The sequence below is a fragment of the Delphinus delphis genome, chromosome 2, assembly GCF_949987515.2.
Source record: "Delphinus delphis chromosome 2, mDelDel1.2, whole genome shotgun sequence".
Taxonomy (NCBI): Eukaryota; Metazoa; Chordata; class Mammalia; order Artiodactyla; family Delphinidae; genus Delphinus; species Delphinus delphis.
Window position 1 is genome coordinate 13,057,056 of NC_082684.1, and position 21,764 is coordinate 13,078,819.

A 21,764-nucleotide genomic window follows, 5' to 3' on the forward strand; every position below is an offset into this window, starting at 1 on the left:
CATCTTTGCCAACATTTTTTATTCTCTATTTTTTTATTTTATAATAGCCATTCTAATGATATCTTGTGGTTTTGATTTCCATTTCTCTGATTATTAGTGATGTTGAGCATCTTTTAATGTGCTTATTGGCCATCTGTATATCTTCTTTGTAGAAATGTCTAATTAAGTCCTTTGCTCACTTTTCAATCAGATTATTTTTTTGTTGTTACCATGGTTTTTGTTTTATTTTTGTTGTTTTTAATCTGTTATTCATGTAGTTGCACTAGCCTTCTTTGGGTAATATTTGTCTAGTATATGATTTTGATTCTTTTACTGCCACCTTCCTTATGTATCTCTCATAAAAAACATATATAGGTTTTGTGGGCTATTTTTTAGCCAATCTCTGTCTTTTAATTGGAGAGTTATGGAAAAAGCCGAATGAACTTTTTGGCCAACCCAATGTATTTGAATTTATTCGTACCATCTTCTTTTTAAACTCATAAACTCCCATTTATCTCAAATGACCTAGCTTTTGTTTAGAATACCACTCTGCTGAGATGGGGAGAAGGAAGTAGAGGGTAACAACTGTGGATGCACTGAGAGCAGTTAGAAGGATTTTGCAATAGTATAGGCTAAAAGTTTTCGTGTTTCAGTCTAAGATGTTGATAGTAGAAATGGAGAGGAATGGATTGATTTGAGAGATATTTGGGAGGTAGACTCAACAGGGCAATGGATCCAGAGTAATTTCCATTCCTTTACTCTATTGCCTGGCTCTTTGCTTTATAAAACACATCTATGCTTGTCTTCTGTGTGCCACATCCAGCCACATCTTGTCTTATTATTGTGAGGGAATCTGAGGTTCTCATATTGTGCTTAAGAAGACAGGTACTTGTGGTAGACAGACTGTCGGGTGAGGAATCATGCAGTGTGGAAATGACAGTCTCTTGGAATTCAAAAGAGAATTTGAGGAATAAGAGGAACTAAGGTTAGATGATGGAAACAGACAAACAACAAGAACCTACTGTATAGCACAGGAAACTACATTCAATATCTTGTAATAACCTATGATGGAAAATAATCTGAAAAAAATATATATATATATATAACTGAATTACTTTGCTGTACCCCTGAAATTAACACAACATTGTAAATTAACTATACTTCAATTTCTAAAAATGGTTTAAAGAAAGATTCAATGGTGGAACACAAGGGATTCAGAACATTAGCAAAGATTTTGGGGGCACTACCTACGAGATGTTGGATACTGAATCAAAATCCTTTCCACAGTGGGAGTTGATTATATACTCACAGATAAAAAATCTATATCTGCTTGATAATGGGAAGTATAGTCGTTCCACAAATGGTGAAGTATTGAGAAGGAACTTCTCTCATTTCATAACAAGGTCAATTGTTTTTAAAAATCTCCACAAAATCCTAAAAGTGATAACTTAATGTCAATAATTCTACTAAACTGCTCAGAAAGAAAACAGCATCAACATTTACACAAAGTTTTGATAAAGCTATTTGTTAATTCCATGAATATTATTGAGTGACTATTTCACATCAAGTCTTATGCTAAGACCGGGAATATAGTGGTGAATAAGATAGACAAGGTCCTTGCCCGCATGGAGGTGACATTCTAATGAAGAGAGACAGATGATAAACAGGTAAGCAAAAAACAAAATAGTTTTAGATCTAATACATGCTATGAAGAAAGTAAACACGGTGACAGAGGGAGTGAGAAGGATAAGCAAACAGCTGAGAACAAAGAACGAAGAGCTTTCCAGGCAAAAGAAACTGCAAGTGTAAATGCAGTCAGGCAAGAAAATACGTGGGTGTATTTAATAAACAGGAAGGAGGCTGGTGTGGATGGTGCAGAGTAAGATGGTGTGGTGGAAGGTGAGCGAGGGGGTAGGTAAATGCCAGACCGTATAAGGCATCGTGGGCTGCATGAGGAGTTTACCGTGTTATTCTTGGTGCCAGGGGAAGCCATTGGAGAGTTTTACATAGGAGAGTGAAATTATTTTTATTTTCGAAAAGATCACTCTGCTGTGAAAAGTATAGGACAGAATGAGAAGTCAAAGTTTCCAGGCTCCTTGGAAAGCTATTGAGGTAATACAGGTGAGAAATGAAGGCAGTTGAAGCAGGTGCATTTGAGAAAAGACAGGATTTGATGACAGATTGCCTGGTGTGGGTATTAGCAAGAGAGCAATCAAGAACTATTTAGGTTTTTGGTTTGCAGCTAGGTAGATCATGCTGTCATTTTATGAGACGAGGAATGCAGAGTTACTCAGGGTGAGTGAGAGTTCCATATTAGAAATACTAATTTTGAAATGCCTGTTAGGTACCCAAGTGAAGATGTGAAGTTGGCAGTTGCATGGATGTACTAATGCATAGCACACAGGGTCAGAGCAGGAGCTCTTCATTTGACAGTTGTTCCTGTATAAATGGATGTCTGTAGGGAAGAAAAGGCCTTGGGCACTCCAGGAAGAGAGATTAGGCAGAAGAGGAGGCCCCAGCCAAGAAAACCACGACGGAGCAGCCAGTGAGATAGGAGAAAAACCAGGGAAATGTGGGATCCTATAAGCCAAGGGAGGTGGGTGTTTTGGAAAGTATGGAGTGGACCACTGTGACCCATGCAGCTGAGAGACTGAGTAAAATAAAACAAAGAAGTGAAGTGACCTTTGGATGTGGCAACATTCCAGGCTGTAGTAACCTTGATTAAAGCAGCTTCATTGGCATGGGGTGAGGGCAGTGGGCTGGGGAAACAGCATGGGTACTGGAATGGGAGCTTAGCATTACAGGCAGTTAAGTTTGATGGTAATTGTCTTTTTGCAGTGTTTTCCCCCCTCAACAGATATTCCTCTCCACCTCAGGAACTCCCTGACTCCTAATTTTAAGCCCATCCTTCATTGCCCAAACCCCATTCCCTCCTTTAAAAGCTGACTTCTTACCTCTCCTGGAAGACTGGAGCTTGATTACCCCCAAAAGCCATCCTAGACACTTGAGTACAAGAGGCTCATTTAACTCGCCAGTGGTGGGAGAAGTGGGAAGACAGGTTCAGTAATAGCCTGGCTATTGGTCAATGACTTCAGATACAAAGAGGTTAATTTTTTTAAATTACGGTAATAAACTTTACTTTTTAAGAGAAGTTTTAGGATCACAGCAAAACTGATCAGAAAGTAGAGTTCCCATATACCCCCTCTCCACACATACCCCCCTCACTATTGATGTCCTACACCATAGTGTAGGACACTATACTATAATATAATGTAGGTACATTTGTTACAATCCATGAACCTGTACTGACACATCATCAGTCACCTGAAGCCCATAGTTTACATTAGGGTTCACTCTTGGTGTTGCACATTCTATGGCTTTTGACAATTATGTAATGACACGTATCCACCTTATACTATTAATATCATACAGAATACTTTCACTGCCCTAAAAGTCCTCTCTGCTCTGCATCTTCATCCATCCATCCCCACTAACCCCTGACATCTATACTGTCTCCATAGTTTTGCCTTTTTCAGAATGTCATACAGTTGGAATCACACAGTGTGTAGCTTTTCAGAGTAGCTTCTTTCACTTAGTAATATGCATTTCAGCTTCCTTCATATCTTTTCATGACTTGATAACTCATTTCTGTTTACCACTGAATGACATTCCATTGTCTGGATGTACCACAGTTTTTTTATCCATTCACCTACTGAAGGACATCTTGGCTGCTTCCAAGTTTGGGCAATTTTGAATAATGATGCCATAAACATCCTTGTTCAGGTTTTGTGTTTAACTCATTTGCATAGATACAAAGGAATTTGATTGCTGGATCATATGGTAAGTAGCTTTCAAAGTGGCTGTACCATTTTGCATTCCCACCAGCAATAAATGAGAGTTCCTCTTGCTCTACATCCTCACCAATATTCGGTGGTGTCAATATTTTGGACTTTTGCCATTCTAATAAGCGTATAGTGGTATCTCGTTGTTTTAATTTGTATTTCCCGATGATATATCATGCATATAAGCATCTTTTCATATGTTTATTTGCCATCTGCATGTTTTCTTCCGTGAGGTGCCTATTTAGACCTTTTGCCCACTTTTTAACTGGGCTGTTTCTTTTCTTACTGTTGAGTTTTAAGAGTTGTTTGTATTGTAGGGGATTGGCATATGGCAATCCAAAATATACCACTTTGGCATAAAGATTATTTTTAGCCTAAGGCAATTAAGAAGAAGCAGACATATGAAAAAATCCCTTGCCTTCCACCTCTCTACCAAGAAAGGCAGGATGATTCCTAATCACCAGAGACAACTGGAGACTCTTACCAGTTCAGAGACACTGAGAGGAACCTGCATAACAAGCATTACTAAAAACAACCTTATCTTCCAATAGTTTCTCCCATATATTTACTTTTTCACTGTTTGCCACCCCTAAAAGCCTTAGCCCCTTTTTCTTTGTCTTGTCACTTCTCCACAAATTTATTGTTCTTTATTAAGATGCTAGACAAACTCCAGGTTCCAACCACCCCTTTGAGTTACTCATCACTGAGGTGTCTCCCCTGTGTAAGCATGACACACATTAATCAAGTGTTCGTTTTTTATTGTTAATCTGGCTTTCATCAGTTTAATTTCTAGGGTCCCAGGCACAGAACCTAGGAGGGTAGAGGAAAAAGAGGTTTTATTCCTCCCCTACAGTTTATTTTAGATAACAGTCCTTTGTCAGATATGTTTTTCACAACTGTTTTCTCCCAGTCTATGGCTTGTCTTCTAATTCTCTTGACAGTGTCTTTCACAGAGCAGAAGTTTTTAATTTAATAAAGTATGGCTTGTCAATTTTTTTCTTTCATGGATTGTGTCCCTAGCGTTGTATCTAAAAAGTCATCGCCATACCCAAGTTCATCTAGGTTTTCTCCTATGTTCTCTTCTAGGAGTTTTAGAGTTTTGCATTTTATGTTTAAGTCTGTAATTTATTTTGAGTTAAATTGTTTGTGAAGGGTGTAAGGTCTCTGTGTAGATTTATTTTTTGCACATGGATATCTTAGCTTAACGTTTTAAAAATGGATGTTTTTTCTTGATTATAAAGAATATGCTCACTGTAGAAATTTCCTAAAAGGCAAATATAAAGAAGACAATTGAAATCATGACTGTTAACACCTTGATGAATTACTGATTAGTCCTTTTCAACATGCATTTCAACATTCTTCACTATGCTTCTTTCATTTTGACATTATAATGTGACCACTTTCCTTAGGTAATTAAAAACTCTTTGTAAGTAGCATTTTAATAGATGTATTTTGCCTAGGTAGATCAGGTATTATCATTTACTTAATTTTCCTATTGTTGGCATTTTTATTTCTAGCTTTTATCATAATGCTGTGATGAACATCTTTGTATGGAAAGCTTTTCTCCCCCTCCCCCTCTGTGTTTCAAGTTCTTTCCTTAGGATAGAGACCTATCGGTAGATTTATGGAATCAGAGTGTGAAAAAAATAATATTAGAGCTCTTAATGCATAATGTCAAATTGCTTTCTAGGAATCTTGTACCAGTTTACAATCCCATTAGTGCCTATCTCCACTAAATTCTTACCACTATTAAACTCTGCCTTTAAAAAACCTTTCCTAATTTGATAGGTGAAAAATCATATCCCATTGCTGTAATTGACATTTCATTGATTACTAATGAGGTTGAACAAATGTTACTCAAATATTCATTTGTTAGCCATTTGTGGTAAATTTTATTTATAAATTATATGGTTATGAACTTGTTAATTTAAGCCACTGTTTTACCCAAGTTGCATGATGTTTGTTGGTTTGTTTTTAGGAAAACTGGAACAGCTTACATAAGAAAGATATTGCAACATAACACGCCTAAAGGATTTTTGTCGTCAGTTATTGCAGAAATTATAGACCCTTTTGGAATAGAGGAAGTGAATGAAAGCTCTTGTTTGTCTAGTTCCCTTTCCATTAATCAAGCTGGAAATTTCTCCTATAAGCTTACTCTTCAATTACAAAGTAAGTGTAGTAATATATCTCTCTGATGGCTGGGGAAAATGAGAAATTATCTTTTGGGAAAAGTGTTCATGCTCTTTTATAGAACAATAGATTTCAAAATTTAGTCCAATTGGTAATCTACAGAAGTCTACATATACTTAGATTCCTGGAGGAATTCTTTATTTCTAATATAATGAAACCTAGCTATCACTTCATTGATATTTCATCAATAGTAATACCTATCATTTATTTCTATAATATGATGTTATTTTGTCTTTAACAGTGCTCAGGAACAGTGAGAAAAGTCAAGAAGTCCAGACTTTACCCTACATAATGAAATAATTTTGAATCACTGTCATGTAGCATATTTCTATTTCAAAGGATTATATGATAGATACATAGCAAAAGTTAGTATAGTTTATTATAAGGATTTGGGTTTTACTCTGAGTAAATGGCAAGGCTTTGGAGTGTTTTGAGCAGAAAGTGACATGATTGAACTAGCTGCTCTGTTGAGAACAGACTGGGCATGTGACAGAGAGGGCAAGAAGGAAAGCAGAGAAATCACTTAAGAGGCTATTGCAATAATCAGGTGAGAGATCCTATTAAATATAAGATGTCTGTTACTCATCCAAGTGGAGAAATAAGGTAGATATATAGAAAGACAATTCTGGAGTTCAGGAAAGATCTCTGGACTGGAGAAATACATTTGAACAGTCAGAAGGAGAAGAGAGAGAGAAAGGAGCAGAAAAATTATTTGAATAAATAATGGCTGAAAACTTCTATAACCTGGGGAAAGAAACAGACATCCAGATCCAGGAAGCCTATAGAGTTCCAAATAAGATGAACCCAGGGAGACCCACACCAAGACACATTATAATTAAAGTGTCAAAAGTTAAAGACCAGAAGAGAATCTTAAAAGTGGCAAGAGAAAAATAACTCGTTACCTACAGTAGAATGCCCCCATAAGACTATCAGCAGATTTTTCAACCGAAACTTTGCACATCAGAAGGGAATGACATGATATAGTCAAAGTTCTGAAAGAAAATATTGCCAACCAAGTATGTCTATCTACCAGCAACTTTGTCATGGAGAATTGAAGGAGAGATAAAGAGTTTTCCAGACAAGCAAAAACCAAATGAGTTCATCATCCTAGACTGGCTTTACATGAAATGTTACAGGAATTTCTTTAAGGTGAAACAAAAGAGAGCTAATCAGTAATAGGAAAATGTGTGAAAGTATAAATTTCACTGGTAAAGGCAAATATATAGTAAAATTTAGAATAATCTTATGTTGTAAATGTGGTAGTTAATCACTTATAAAGCTAGACAAAGGTAGTAAAAAAACTAACTACAATGATTAGTTAATGGATACACAAGATAAAAATATGTAAATTGTGATATCAAAAACATAAATTGGGGGGGATAGAAATGTAGAGCCCTAGAATGCATTCAAACTTAAGTTGTTATCAACTTAAAATAGACTATTATAAATATAAGTTGTTTTATGTAAGCCCAGTGGTAACCACAAAGCAAAAACCTATAGTAGATACACAAAACAAACAGGAATCTAAGCCACTACAGATAACCACAGAAAATCATCAAATCACAAAGAAAGAGAGCAAAAGAAGAAAGGAATAGAGAAAGTATAAAACACCTAGGAAACAATTAACAAACTGCCAATAAATACATACCTATCCACCTTAATACATAAGGTGGTATGTATTCGGCCTTAACATATACATTCTTTGGTGCAGGTATGTATTTATCCACCAGTAAATACATACCTTCACCTTCCGTGGTGGTGCAGTGGATAAGACTCTGTGCTCCCAACAGGAGGCCCAGGTTCGATCCCTGGTCAGGGAACTAGATCCCACATGCATGCTGCAACTACGAGTTCACATGCCACAAGAAAGGAGCCCCCATGCCGCATCTAAGGAGCTGGTGAGCCACAACTAAGGAACCCTGGAGCTGCAACTAAGACTCAGTGCAACCAAATAAATAAATATTAAAAAAAAAGACAGGAAATAAAAATTGTTGGGGAGGATGTGTAGAAAAGGGAATCCTTGTGCACTGTTGGTGGGAATGTAAATTGGTGCAGTCACTATGGGAGACAACATAAAGGTTCCTCAAAAAATTAAAAATAGAACTACCATATGATCAATCAATTCCACACCTGAGTATTTATCCACAGAAAATGAGCATGCTAACGTGAAAAGATATATACTCCCTCTTGTTCATTGCAACATTATTTACAGTAGCCAAGATATAGAAGCAACCTGTGTCCATTGATAGATGAATGGATAAAGAAAATTGGGGGCTTCCCTGGTGGCGCAGTGGTTGAGAGTCCACCTGCCGATGCAGGGGACACGGGTTCGTGCCCCGGTCTGGGAAGATCCCACATGCCACGGAGCAGCTAGGCCCGTGAGCCATGGCCGCTGAGCCTGCGCGTCCGGAGCCTGTGCTCTGCAACGGGAGAGGCCACAACAGTGAGAGGCCCGCGTACCACAAAAAAAAAAAGAAAAAAAAAAGAAAATTGGGTGTGTTCATATATATATACACTAAAATATTATTCAACCATAAAAAAGGAGGAAATCTTGCCATTTGCAACAACATGGATGAATTTTGAGGGCATTATTGTGAGATAAGTCAGACAGAGGAAGAAAAATACTGTATGACGTCACTTATATGTGAAATCTAAAAACAAGCAAACAACAAATAAATAAACTCAGAATAGATTGGTAGTTGCCAGAGGTGGGGGTTTGGTGAAGGGATCAAAAGATATAAACTTGTAATTATAAAATAAATAAGTCATAGGAATGTAATGTAAAACATGGTGACTATAACTAACACTGCATTGTATATTTAAAAGTTGTTAAGAGAGTAGATCTTAAAAATTTTCCTCACGAGAAAAAAAGTTGTAACTATGTGTGGTGATGGATGTTAGCTAGATTTTTGTGGTTATTATTTTGCAATATATACAAATATTGAATTGTGTTGTACACCTGAAACTAATGTTATATATCAGTTATATCTCAAAAAAGGGGGGGGAATCAAGTGGTCAGCATATATGATAGTTAATGCTATGAGATCAGATGAGATCACTGGGAAAGCTAGTGTAGGTATAGAAATGAAAAAGTCTGAGGTCCAACAGTTAGTGGTCAGAGAACAGGAAAACCAGATGCTCTGCTAGGAGAAGAACTAAGAGAGAGCATGTCTCAGAAACCAAGTGAAGAAGGTACTTCAAGAAGGAGGGAATGATGATGCTGTGCTACATGCTGCCAAGAGGTGAGGTAAGATGAGGAGAGAAAAGTGCCCAATGGATCTGTGTCAAGTCATTGGTAACCTTGATAAAAGCTATTGTTGGGTGGAGTCATGTAGACAAAAGTCTGATTGGGTTAGGTTTATAAACTTCTGAGAGGCGAGGAATTGAAGATAGTGAATAAAGGCAGCCCTTTCAGGGAATTTCACAATGAAGGGGAGGAGAGAAATGATGTGGTAGTTGGAGGGAATGTAGGAAAGGATTTTTGCTGGTTTGTTGAAATGGGAAAAATTAGAGCGTGTGTGCATAATAAAGGGAATTATGAGATTCTCTTCTGACTACTTCTACTTATTTTTTCAGAATGAGGTGAGTATCATTGTTGACATGTTTCAAAAACATTTAAAAATGATGACTTCCCTCTCCTTCAAACAGCCATCTTTTGGCTTCCCTCATATCCTCTCTGATGGATTTTCTCCAGTCTCCTTTGTCTCCTTTTTCTGTCTCCTTTTCTCTGATGGATTTTCTCCAGTCTTCTTTGTCTCCTTTTTCTTCTTTGTCTCCTTTGTGGAGTTTTTTTTTCCTTCCCATTTTTACATGATGGTGTTCCTTATGGTCCTGCTCTCAAGCCTCTTTTCTTCTAAATCTTCATGCTCTTCTTAAGCAATCAATTATTCATTTATTCAACAACTATTTATTGAGCATCTGCTATGTAATAGGCAGATCTTTAGGCCCTAGGGAAAACACTAGCTACATTATCCTTCTCTTATAAAATCACAATAAAGACTCTGGGTTATTAAGGCTCTTACCAGTTCTATGGTAAAGAAATCAGATTTCTTATAATTACTTAGCGCTATGTGTTTTTTTTCCTGCTGAGAATTTTATAGAACTAGTTTCACAGTAAACACTGTGCTTGGCATATTTGCAATACACTTTCTACAAAATAATTTGAATTATAATCTGAAATCTGGCAAATGTGTCCTCTAGCTAAGACCATAATTTAAAAACTCAACTAGTGTATTCCTCAGTTATGTCCACCAGTATTACTTGGAGAACATTGCTGTTTTATCTTATACCAAATCATTCCTGTTTTAGCTTCAGGTGTTACTTCCTCATTTCAAGATTCGGATATAGAAAAGACTGTGGTGATTCCCGGTTACAGCAGCTTCCTGATCACAAGGATTTTAGATAATGAGAATGCTTTAGCTATCGCTACCATGCCTGAAACAGTACCCCACAATATGACCTTTCTACAAGGCTCTTGGTTCTTATACAACTTTGGGCAAAGGGATGGACGAACATGGAACATACGTTCAAAACCGTGTAATTACTGGTTTCAACAACATGATGATTCACTATCCCTCAATGTCCTGAAATACATTGATCTGGGGAAATCTCATACTTTAAAGATTAAAGTCATACCTAATACAAAAGGTAAGTTTATTTTTATTGGAAAATATCAAACGGAAATGTTATTACTTTTCTTGAATGTAAAATATACTCTTTGATATTTCTTTTATCTTTGGTTTCTGTAGTAGGTGGCATTCTACCAATAACAGTATTAGCTCTAATTATTGAGCACTTATGCAAAGCTCTGTATTAAATGATTTTTTTATTCATTTTAAAATTTAATGTTTGTAACAACCCTAAAAGTCTAGATTTTAATCCTTATTTTATAAATGAGCTTAAATTACCAGCCCAAATATACACAGGATTTTAGTTTAGATTTTTGCTGCCCTCTGAAAAGAAAACATTACAATTACCTTTGTGTTGTTATAATCATTTCAAGTATTTATTTTAAGCCAAAAAAAAGACTTTTAAATAGAATTCTATACTTTGCTCCATTTTTCAAGATATTTATTTATTACAAAACTAATATAAAACTTACTAAAAATGATGGGGAAATGGCACGCTGGAAAGAAATAAAACAAAAAATTTTAGTAAATTACTGAGCTAGAAATTGAGGGAAAAATATGGAAGGAAGGGGAGGGAAAAAAGAAAATCCTGTCACCAGAAATGAAAAGGGAACCAAAGTCGAAAAAATTAGCTAATATGTGGCTCCTGGAAGGTTTTGAGGCTCAGACATAGGCCATATAGGCAGTGGGATGAATTTTAATGCCCAAGCATTAGTAGAAGATGTAGACCTTTAGACATTTCTACCTTGTGGTAGGAAGTTGGAAATGAGAACATTAAGTAAAGCTGGAACCATCAAATTGTGAAGGGTGAAGCGAGGATAAGGAAAATGCTACCCAACAACTCAAAGAAAGAGGTAGGGAGATTGTCATCTCCACGGAACTCAAAGAATTTCTTGTAAAAAACCCAAACTCCAAGACTGTGTAACACCTAGATACTAACCACCAAATACAAGAATCCCAAACTGAGACATCATTAAAATGCCTGGGTCCCAGCATAAGGAAGCACAAAACCCTCTGTAGGAATACTTTCATAAACAAGGTAACATGGAATTCCACAGAAAAATCAATCTTCATGAACATAAATTGAGGGAAAGAATTTTAAAACCATGTAAGGAAATGACCCAACATAAGAGAAGCTCAACAAGCATAGGAAACAAAGTTTTAATCTTGAGTTGATGGAAAAATCAGAAAGGCACTATAAAAACAATTGTAAAGTATAAAATATGTAAAACTCTTAAAGAGATAAAAGAAAGCATATGAACCATAATGAAAGGACAAAACACTATTTAAAAAAAAACAAGCTTATTTGAAAAACATAACCAAGTGCAATTTATAAAAATAAAAATTATAGGCTTTGAAAAAAATTGGAGACAAGTATTTCTATTTCCGTCAGTATTGTGAACTAAATATTCTGAAAAAAAACTTCTTTCTGAAACCCTTAGAATCCTTTCTCTTTGATTATATGACTAATTGTCCGTATTTCCTTCAAGTAATTTTAGGGTTTTAATTTTATGGCTTTAACTTTCCACCTAATTATTTAATTTATCTACACTTTGTTTTGGTGTATTACAGGTGGTTAGGTAGTTGTTCCAACATCACTTATTGAATAATGTATTTTTTCTTCACTGATTTTTAAAAACAATGCAATTTACCTATTATTTTGACCATTTCTGGGTTTTAAAAATTCTGTTCCTTTGTTATTTCTCTGTATTCCAGTACAAATCCCAAATGTTCTAACTATTGTAGCTTTAATTGTATTTAACAACTAATTTGTTATATTTTAAACTTGTTCAGTTTGAAGAAACAAATAATAATCAGCAAATCAACTCAGTTGCCTCTTTGAAGAAAAACCTAGTCCATGCTATTCAAGATGTGGTTCCTGGACCAGCTTCATTGGCATCACTTGGGTGCTTGTTAGAAATGCACAGTCTTTGGTGGTTGCAAACAAATTTTAGGTTTTCTTTTGTATTTCTGCGAAAAATGCCAATGGAATTTTGATAGGAATTACAATCAATCTGTAGATTGCTTTAGGGGTATGGACATTTTAACAATATTAATTCTTCCAATTCATGAACATGAGATGTCTTTCAGCTTATTTGTGTCATCTTCAGTTTCTTTCACTGGTGTCATAGTTTTCAGTGTACATGTCTTTCACCTCCTTCGTTAAATTTATTCCTAATATTTTGCTCTTTTTTTTTTTTTTTTTTTTGCGGCACGCAGGCCTCTCACTGCCACGGCCCCTCCCTCCACGGAGCACAGGCTCCGGACGCGCAGGCCCAGAGGCCACGGCACACGGGCTCAGCCGCTCCGCGGCATGCGGGATCCTCCTGGACCGGGGCACGAACATGCGTCCCCCGCATCAGCAGGCGAACTCCCAACCACTGCGCCACGAGGGAAGCCCTATTTTGCTCTTTTTGATGGTGCTATAAATGGGGTCATTTTCTTAATTTCTCTTTCAGCTAGTTCATTGCTAGTGTACAGAAACACAACTGATTTTTGTGCATTGATTTTTTATCCTGCAACTTTGCTGAACCTTTTTATTCTAACAGTGTTTTGATAGAGCCTTTAGGGTTTTCTAAATATAATATTCTGTCATCTGCAAACAGACACAATTTTACTTCTTCCCTTCTGATTTGGATGACTTTTTTCTTTCTTAATTGCTCTGGGTAAGTCTTCCAGTACTGTGTTGAATAGAAGTGGTGAGGGGGAACATCCTTGTCTTGTTCTTCATCTTAGAGGAAAAGCTTTAAGCTTGAGTATGATAAGTATGAGTATGATGTTAGCTATGGACTTGTCACATATGGCCTATATTGTGTTGACGTACGTTCCTTCTAAACCTAATTTGTTGAGAGTTTTATTCATGAATGGATGTTGAATTTTGTCAAATGCTTTTTCTATATCTGTTGAGATAATAATTTTTATCTTTCATTCTGTTAATGTGGTGTATTCGCATTAAAGACCCTGAGTAGCCAAAACAATGTTGACAAAGAACAAAGCTGGAGGAACCACACTTCTTAATTTCAAACTCTATTACAAAGCTATATTAACCAAAACATTATGGTAATGGCATAAAAACAGATGCATAAACCAATGGAACAGAATAGAGATCCCAGAAATAAACTCATGCATACACAGTCAACTAAGTTTTGACAAGGGAGCCAATGGAGAAAGAATAGTTTCTTCAATAAATGGTGCTGGGAAAACTGGACAGCCATGTGCAAAAGAATAAAACTGGACCCCTATCTTACACCACTCACAAAAATTAATTCAAAATGGATTAAAGACTTAAATGTAAGACTTGAAACCATTAAAATCCTAGAAAAAAAAAAAATGAAGGAAAAGCCCCCTTGACATTGGTCTTGGCAATGACTTTTTTTTGGATGTGACACCACAAGCAAAGGAAATAAAAGCAAAAGTAAACAAATGGGACTATATCAAACTAAAAAACTTTTGCACAGCAAAGGAAACAAAAAACAAAATGCAAAGGCAATCTTCAGTAAGTGTGCTGGGAAAACTGGACAGCTACATATCAGAGAATGAAATTAGAACACTCCCTAACACCATGCATAAAAATAAACTCAAAATGGATTAAAGACCAAATGTAAGGCCAGACACTATCAAACTCTTAGAGGAAAACATAGGCAGAACACTCTATGACATAAATCACAGCAAGATCCTTTATGACCCACCTCCTGGAGAAATGGAAATAAAAACAAAAATAAACAAATGGGACCTAATGAAACTTAAAAGCTTTTGCACAGCAAAGGAAACCATAAATGAGAAGAAAAGACAGCCCTCAGAATGGGAGAAAATATTTGCAAATGAAGCAACTGACAAAGGATTAATCTCCAAAATTTACAAGCAGCTCATGCAGCTCAATATCCAGAAAACAAACAACCCAATCCAAAAATGGGCAGAAGACCTAAACAGACATTTCTCCAAAGAAGATATACAGATTGTCAACAAACACGTGAAAGGATGCTCAACATCATTAATCATTAGAGAAATGCAAATCAAAACTACAATGAGATATCATCTCACACCAGTCAGAATGGCCATCATCAAAAAATCTAGAAACAATAAATGCTGGAGAGGGTGTGGAGAAAAGGGAACCCTCATACACTGTTGGTGGGAATGTAAATTGTTACAGCCACTATGGAGAACATTATGGAGGTTCCTTTAAAAACTAAAAATAGAACTACCATATGACCCAGCAATCCCACTACTGGGCATATACCCTGAGAAAACCATATTCAAAGAGAGTCATGTACCACAATGTTCATTGCAGCTCTATTTACAATAGCCAGGACATGGAAGCAACCTAAGTGTCCATTGACAGATGAATGGATAAAGAAGATGTGGCACATATATACAATGGAATATTACTCAGCCATAAAAAGAAACGAAATTGAGTTGTTTGTAGTGAGGTGGTTGGACCTAGAGTTTGTCATACAGCATGAAGTAAGTCAGGAAGAGAAAAACAAATACCGTAGACTAACACATATATCTAAAAAAAAAAAATCTAAAAGTCTAAAAAATCTAAATTTTTAGATCTAAAAATCTAAAAAAAAAAAAAAAAAAAAAAGGTCATGAAGAACCTAGGGGCAAGACGGGAATAAAGATGCAGACCTACTAGAGAATGGACTTGAGGACACAGGGAGGGGGAAGGGTAAGCTGGGACAAAGTGAGAGAGTGGTAGTATATATATGGACATATAAACACTACCAAATGTAAAATAGATAGCTAGTGGGAAGCAGTCGCATAGCACAGGGAGATCAGCTCAGTGCTTTGTGACCAGCTAGAAGGATAGGGAAGGTGGGAGGGAGGGAGATGCAAGAGGGAAGAGATATGGGATATATGTATATGTATAACTGATTCACTTTGTTATAAAGCAGAAACTAACACACCATTGTAAAGCAATTATACTCCAATAAAAACGTTAAAAAATAAAAAGGAAAGGCAGCATGTAGAGTGGGAGAAAATATTTGCAAACCATATATCTGATAAGGGGTTAATATCTATAATATAAAAGGAACTCATACAGCTCAATAGCAAACAAACAAATAATCCAATTAAAAATGTGTAAATGACCTGAATAGACATTTTTCCAAAGATATGCAAGTGGCCAACAGGTATATGGAAAGGTATTCAATATCACTAATCATCAGGGAAATGCAAATCAAAACTATAATGAGATATCACCTCACACTTGTTAGAATGGCTGTTACAAAAAGACAAGAGATAGTTAAGTACTGTTGAGGATGTGGAGTAAAGGGAACCCTTGTGCACTCTTGGTAGGAATATAAATTTGTTCAGTCACTGTGAAAAATAGTGTGGAAGTTTCTCAGAAAAGTTAAAAATAGAGCTACCATATGATCTAGCAATCCCACTTCTGGGTATATATCAAAATCAGTATCTTGAAGAGGTATCTGTACTCCCACTTTCATTGCAGCATTACTCACAATAGCCCAGGTATGGAAACAACATAAGGGTCCATCAACAGATGAATGGATAAAGAAATGTGGTATATATGCACAAAGAAATACTATACAGCCATAAAAAAGAAGGATGAACAACATGGATGAACCTGGAAGACATTATGCTGAGTGAAATAAGCCAGAGAAAGACAAGTAGTGTGTGATCTCACTCATATGTGGAATCTTAAAAAAAAAAAAAATGTCTAACTCATAGAAATAGAGTGCCAGTTGACAGGGGCTGGAGGATGGAGAAAATGGGCAGATGTTGGTCAAAGAGTACAAACTTGCAGTTATAAAATAAATGTCTTGGGGATATAATACATAGCACGATAACTATAGTTAATAATACTGTACTGTATAGTTGAAATTTGCTAAGAGAGTAGATCTTAAGTGTTCCCACCACACACACACACACACACACACACACACAAAATGTGAGGTGGTGGCTGTATTAATTAACTTAATTATGGTAATCATTTCACAATGTATAAGTACAACAAATCTCCACATTATACACTTTAAAAATATACAATTTTATTTGTCAGTATACCTCAATAAAGGTATGAAGGGGACAGGATGTGGAATCTCAGCCCCATCCTCAGAACTGTTAAATCAGAATTGGCATTCTAACAAAATCCCCAGTTATAGTTTAGGAAGCACTGGCCAGATCACTTTGGTTTAAGGGAAACAGCTAGAGCTGAGACTTAGGGCAACTTATTTACTACTCAGCTCTGATTTACTAATTAGTAAAGATGGCAATTAGATTACATGGTCTTCCAAATCTCTCTTTCCATTTAATTTCTCAGTATGGAGAGGTTGCAAACAGAGGCCCTGAAGGCAGGAAATGGCCTAATGACGTATTGTGTTAAATGCCTAGGGTTTTTCTCTTGGCAGCAACTGATTGACAGCCCTTTAAATTGAGCGTGTATTCTCAGTTTCTCTACTGAGTTAGCCAACTCAGTGTGACCAAGACTATCCAAGTGACTGCCTTCGAGAATCTGGCTGAGGAATGAGGGGTGGAGGGGAGCAATATTTCTGTGAAAAAAATTAGGAGAAAATATTTGCAAAGTTAAATTTTTCTAAGAACTATTAAAGTTAACTCTGTATAAATAGATTCTGTAGATGTTCTAGAATTCTGATCAGCCAGTCATTATGAAATTGCTTAAAATTTTCATGTTCACTCTTGGCTTTGTTTCCAAAGATGTTCAAACACTTGAAATCCCACTACTGAAAGTAGTCGTTGGAAACCCAAATTTGTTGGAAGTTAAAGTTGAAGGCCATTTTGATGACACTGATAGTTATCTAATGGAAATTTCTGCAGCCAGCAAAACTTTACGTCAAGTAAGTTTTTCTTTAATTATTAAAAAATATCTATGGATTATAGAAAATTTAGAATATAAGATAAGAAAAAGAAGGAAAATTTATGCATAATCCTACCTATCAAGGATGACTAAACACTTTTAACATTTTGGGAATTACGAAAAGGCTGTATGTCATAGAGATTAAAAAAGTGAGCTCTGGAAAAGACTACCTGAGTCAGTTTTCACTGCTGGTACTGTTTTTGTGAGCTTAGGAAAGTTACTTTACTCTAAGTTTCCTCATCTATAAAATGGAAGTGATACTAATAATACCTACCTCTTAAGATTGTTTTGAGAATTAAATGTGATAATTCAGGTAGGCCATCTAAAACAATGTCTGGCACATAGAAAATGCTCAATCACTATGAACTTACAGTATTTTCCTTTTTTCCCCCTAAAACTGGGAGAGCATTGTATATACAGTTTTAAAAATTTGCTCCTTCCACTTAATTATATAGTTTAATTCCTTTGTGTCAATAAATATTTTTCAGCAAATTCTACAATCTGTTTATCATGAAAAATTTCAGATATAGACAAAAGAAGAATTTCCATATACCTATTTCTGAAATTAAACAATAGTCAAGGTTTTGATACTTCTGTTTTATCATCTCTAATTTTTTTGGTTTATATTCTGACATAGTTTTAAATGAATAGCAGACATCATGTCATTTCACTCCTATATGCTTCCATACATATCTCCAAAAAATATGTGTATTATCTCTCACATAACAAGAATGCCATTATCATCCCTGAAATTTTTTAAACAAATTTTTTTTTGGTACCCTATAAAACCCAGTCCATAATCAAATTCCCGCAATTTTCTCAAAAAAAAAAAATGTTTAGGGTTGGTTTGTTTGAATTGGCATCCAAACAAAAGTCACACAGTATGTGGTTATTTATTAATCTCTTAAGTTTCTTTTAGTTTAAGGTAGGTATGACTCCATTTTCTTCCCCTGCCATTGAATTGTAGCAATTGAGTCAGTTATGTTGTAGAATCTCCAGTATTCTAGATTTTTCTGTTTACTTCCTTATTTCTTATTGAACTAGTGCCACCCACCCCAAATTTCCTTTAATAATAGAACCCTGCTTAGATTCTGGTTCAATGTGTTTTCGCAAAAATTCATTAAAAATAGATTATTTTTAATGGCTTACAGAGTATAGAGATGGAGGCAAAACTACTAGAGCCTACTATATCAGTAAAATTATTAGTATTTCTACATTTTTTAATTTCAAGAAGTACTTAAAAATTTCAAACAGAATTTATCAAATTTTGTTGAATATTTAATATCATGCAAGGTTCAAATATGGTTTTTGTACATAAATTTCTACTAAAAACATATCTTTGTGAAATACAGTGGTTGCTAAGTGAGTATCTTCTTTTCAAACTGTATACCAATGGAAGTTATTTTACTCATATTATCCAAGCAAATGTCAATGCTCATCAATGAATGAGGGAAGCCTTGCCATTCTAAGTTGGATTTACATCCAACTGCATCCAATAATAGTGTTTATTTAATAATAAACACTTGATCCTTGCTCATTTCCAAATGTCACCCACAGGCAATTAGATTGGAATGTATTTCTTCCTGGAAAAGAATATGTCTTCTGTTAAGATTTATCCTCAAACAGATCGTTATGATCAAACTTATGATTCTATTTCTGTTTTCTATTATCATTCTTTTTCTATTTCTTTTCATTTTCATTTTCTGTATTCTTTACTTGGGTACTGTGCTAGTTTGCCAGGGCTTCCATAACAAAATACTATGGACTGAGTGGCTTAAACAACAGAAATTTATTTTCTCACAGTTCCAGAGGCTAGAAGCCAAGATCAAGGCATTGGCAGGGTTGGTTTCTTCTAAGGCCTCCCTCCTTGGTCCGCAGATGGCTGTCTTCTCCCTGTGTCTTCACATGGTCTTCCCTCTGTGTGTGTCTGTTTTCAAATTTCCTGTTGTTATATGACACTCATCATATTGGATTAGAGCCTACCCTAATGATCTCATCTTAACTTAATTGCCTCTTTAAAGGCCTTATCTCCAAATACAATCACATTCTGAGATACTGGAGGTTAGGACTTCAACATATGGAGTAGACACAGTTCAGCCGATAACAGTTACTTTAAATAACCTTCATTTATTTGGATATTTCCAGGGTTCAACTTCACTGGCGTTTATTGTGTGGGGAGCATCGACTGAGTGTCTTGTTACAACATTCGTGCCAATGTTGAAAAGCAGCTGTAGTTATCTCAAGTCTATGCATCACATTCCTAGTGAAATTATCCCATTGGAAGACTGGATGAGTGGAGTTCACATGGACAGTCAGGGTTTTAATATGATCAAAGTTTTGCCAGTAAGAAACCTAAGCAGATTGTTTGAAGGGTACCAGTGATAGATTACTTTTGTATGATCGGCTGGCCATTCAGTCTTAGCATTTCTTTCCTGAAATGCTCAAAACACTCCAGTTATTTTTCAATCCTCATGTCATTTTGAGGATACGATGACTAAAATGTGAAAACTGTCTGAAATAATGATTTTTCTTGGTAACTTAGTCTTATCATTATTAATATCACATTTTATGCTATATTATGGTGGCATAATCTTGGGCTTTAACAATATATACAGTTATTTGCCCTTAAGTTGACTCATTCTCATCCTGAGCTGATATATCTTACAGGTCCCATTTCAATATAATAACAATTTTAATTTTTGCCTTGTCAGACTCTGTGACTCTTTTTAAAATATCTTTGTTAACTTATTACTTATCATTTTCTTTGTGACAAAAAAAATAACCAAACTTGAAGAATTATTTACTAAATATGTCACTAAGCCTCTTTATAAGGTGTTTAAACTTTATTGCATTGACTTTATGACAGCTACTTTAGGTTCTAAAACATTTTTCACTTATTTACAAGGTCCAAGTTGTATTACCATGGGTTGAGGGAGTGCTGGGGAAAGAGAAATTTACTTAAATACCAGGAGCTGAAAGTGAAATATTTGTTTTGAAAGCTTTTCTGGAAAATCAAGATTTTTAAATGAAAGACTTAGTAAATAATAATGAATTTTACACTAACTTTGTTTAATCATTTTCAGATAAACTACAGGCCTCCCTCTAATATGGGAATAGCTATTCCACTTACAGATAATTTTTATCATGCAGATCCTAGCAAACCCATACCAAGAAACCTATTTCACAAGTCAAAGGTAAATATTTTTTCTGCAAATATACTAGTATTCATTTGAATTCAAGAAATCATTCAGTAAAATTACACATGGACAGACCTAGCTGTGGAGATTAAATGAGAAGGTGCATTAAGCATAACCTGCCCTGATAACATCACTACTTCTTCTCCCCCTCCCTCTCCCCCTCCCCTTCCCTCTCCTCCTCCCTCATTACTACTACTACTACTACTACTACTACTACTACTACTACTACTACTACTACTACTACTACTACTACTACTGCTATCCCTGTTTCTCCTCCTACTGCTGTAGCCTTTTCTTCTCTTACTGCTACTCCTGGATACAGTTTTGGAACCAAGAAGTCTAAATGGACTCTTTCCCCTTGACCTCTCCCTAGCTCCCATTTGAATTTCAAAGAGCATAGATAGAGTGAGAATATTGTTTTTTAAATGAAAGGGGCCTCAGACCCATCTCACAGCTCTGTGAAAGGAATGATGTCCAAAAAGAGAGAAGAGTGTTTGCTCCAACATAGACTCATTTGAACTCCTGCCGAGGATCCGCCTAGAAAATAACCAAACCCCAGCAGCACTCTGCCTCTCTGGAGTCAGGGAGAGCAAGGTAGAACAGAGAGAAACCACTAGGCTCAAAAGAAGAATACTTCAGGACTTCCTTGGTGGTCCAGTGGGTAAGACTCCGAGCTCCCAATGCAGGGGGCCTGGGTTTTATCCCTGATCAGGGGAACTAGGTCCTGCGTGCAGGTCGCAACTAAGAAGCCCGCATGCATATGTAACTAAAGATCCCGCGTGCTGCAGTAAAGACCTGGTCCAGCCAAAATAAATAAATACTTCTTTTAAAAAGGAAAAGTACATCATGGGGTGGCTTCCCAAGGAAACATCACAGATACCTGTAATATCTCTCTTGAGAAAAACACACCTAACTGCATATACATATGGACAAGCAGACATTCATATCCATTCAGGAACATACACACACACGCAAAGACAGAAAATCGTTGTTTCTTTTGTTCAAAATTCTTCATCATCTTCCCATCTCTTTCAGAGTAAAAGCCAAATTCTTACAATGGTTTATAAGGTCCTCTGTGGTTCAGCCTTAG

At 35.9% G+C, this 21,764-nt stretch overlaps 1 protein-coding gene across 1 annotated transcript in view; it reads left to right on the plus strand.

The window, feature by feature from the left end:
* Positions 1-21,764, plus strand: part of CATSPERB (cation channel sperm associated auxiliary subunit beta) — a 124,093-nt gene that overhangs the window by 85,657 nt on the left and 16,672 nt on the right. The window contains exons 17-21 of the mRNA XM_060001248.1: positions 5,800-5,990; positions 10,326-10,658; positions 17,318-17,457; positions 19,623-19,820; positions 20,561-20,671. Of these exons, the coding sequence (XP_059857231.1) occupies positions 5,800-5,990; positions 10,326-10,658; positions 17,318-17,457; positions 19,623-19,820; positions 20,561-20,671 (973 nt within the window). The remainder of the gene's footprint in view (positions 1-5,799; positions 5,991-10,325; positions 10,659-17,317; positions 17,458-19,622; positions 19,821-20,560; positions 20,672-21,764) is intronic.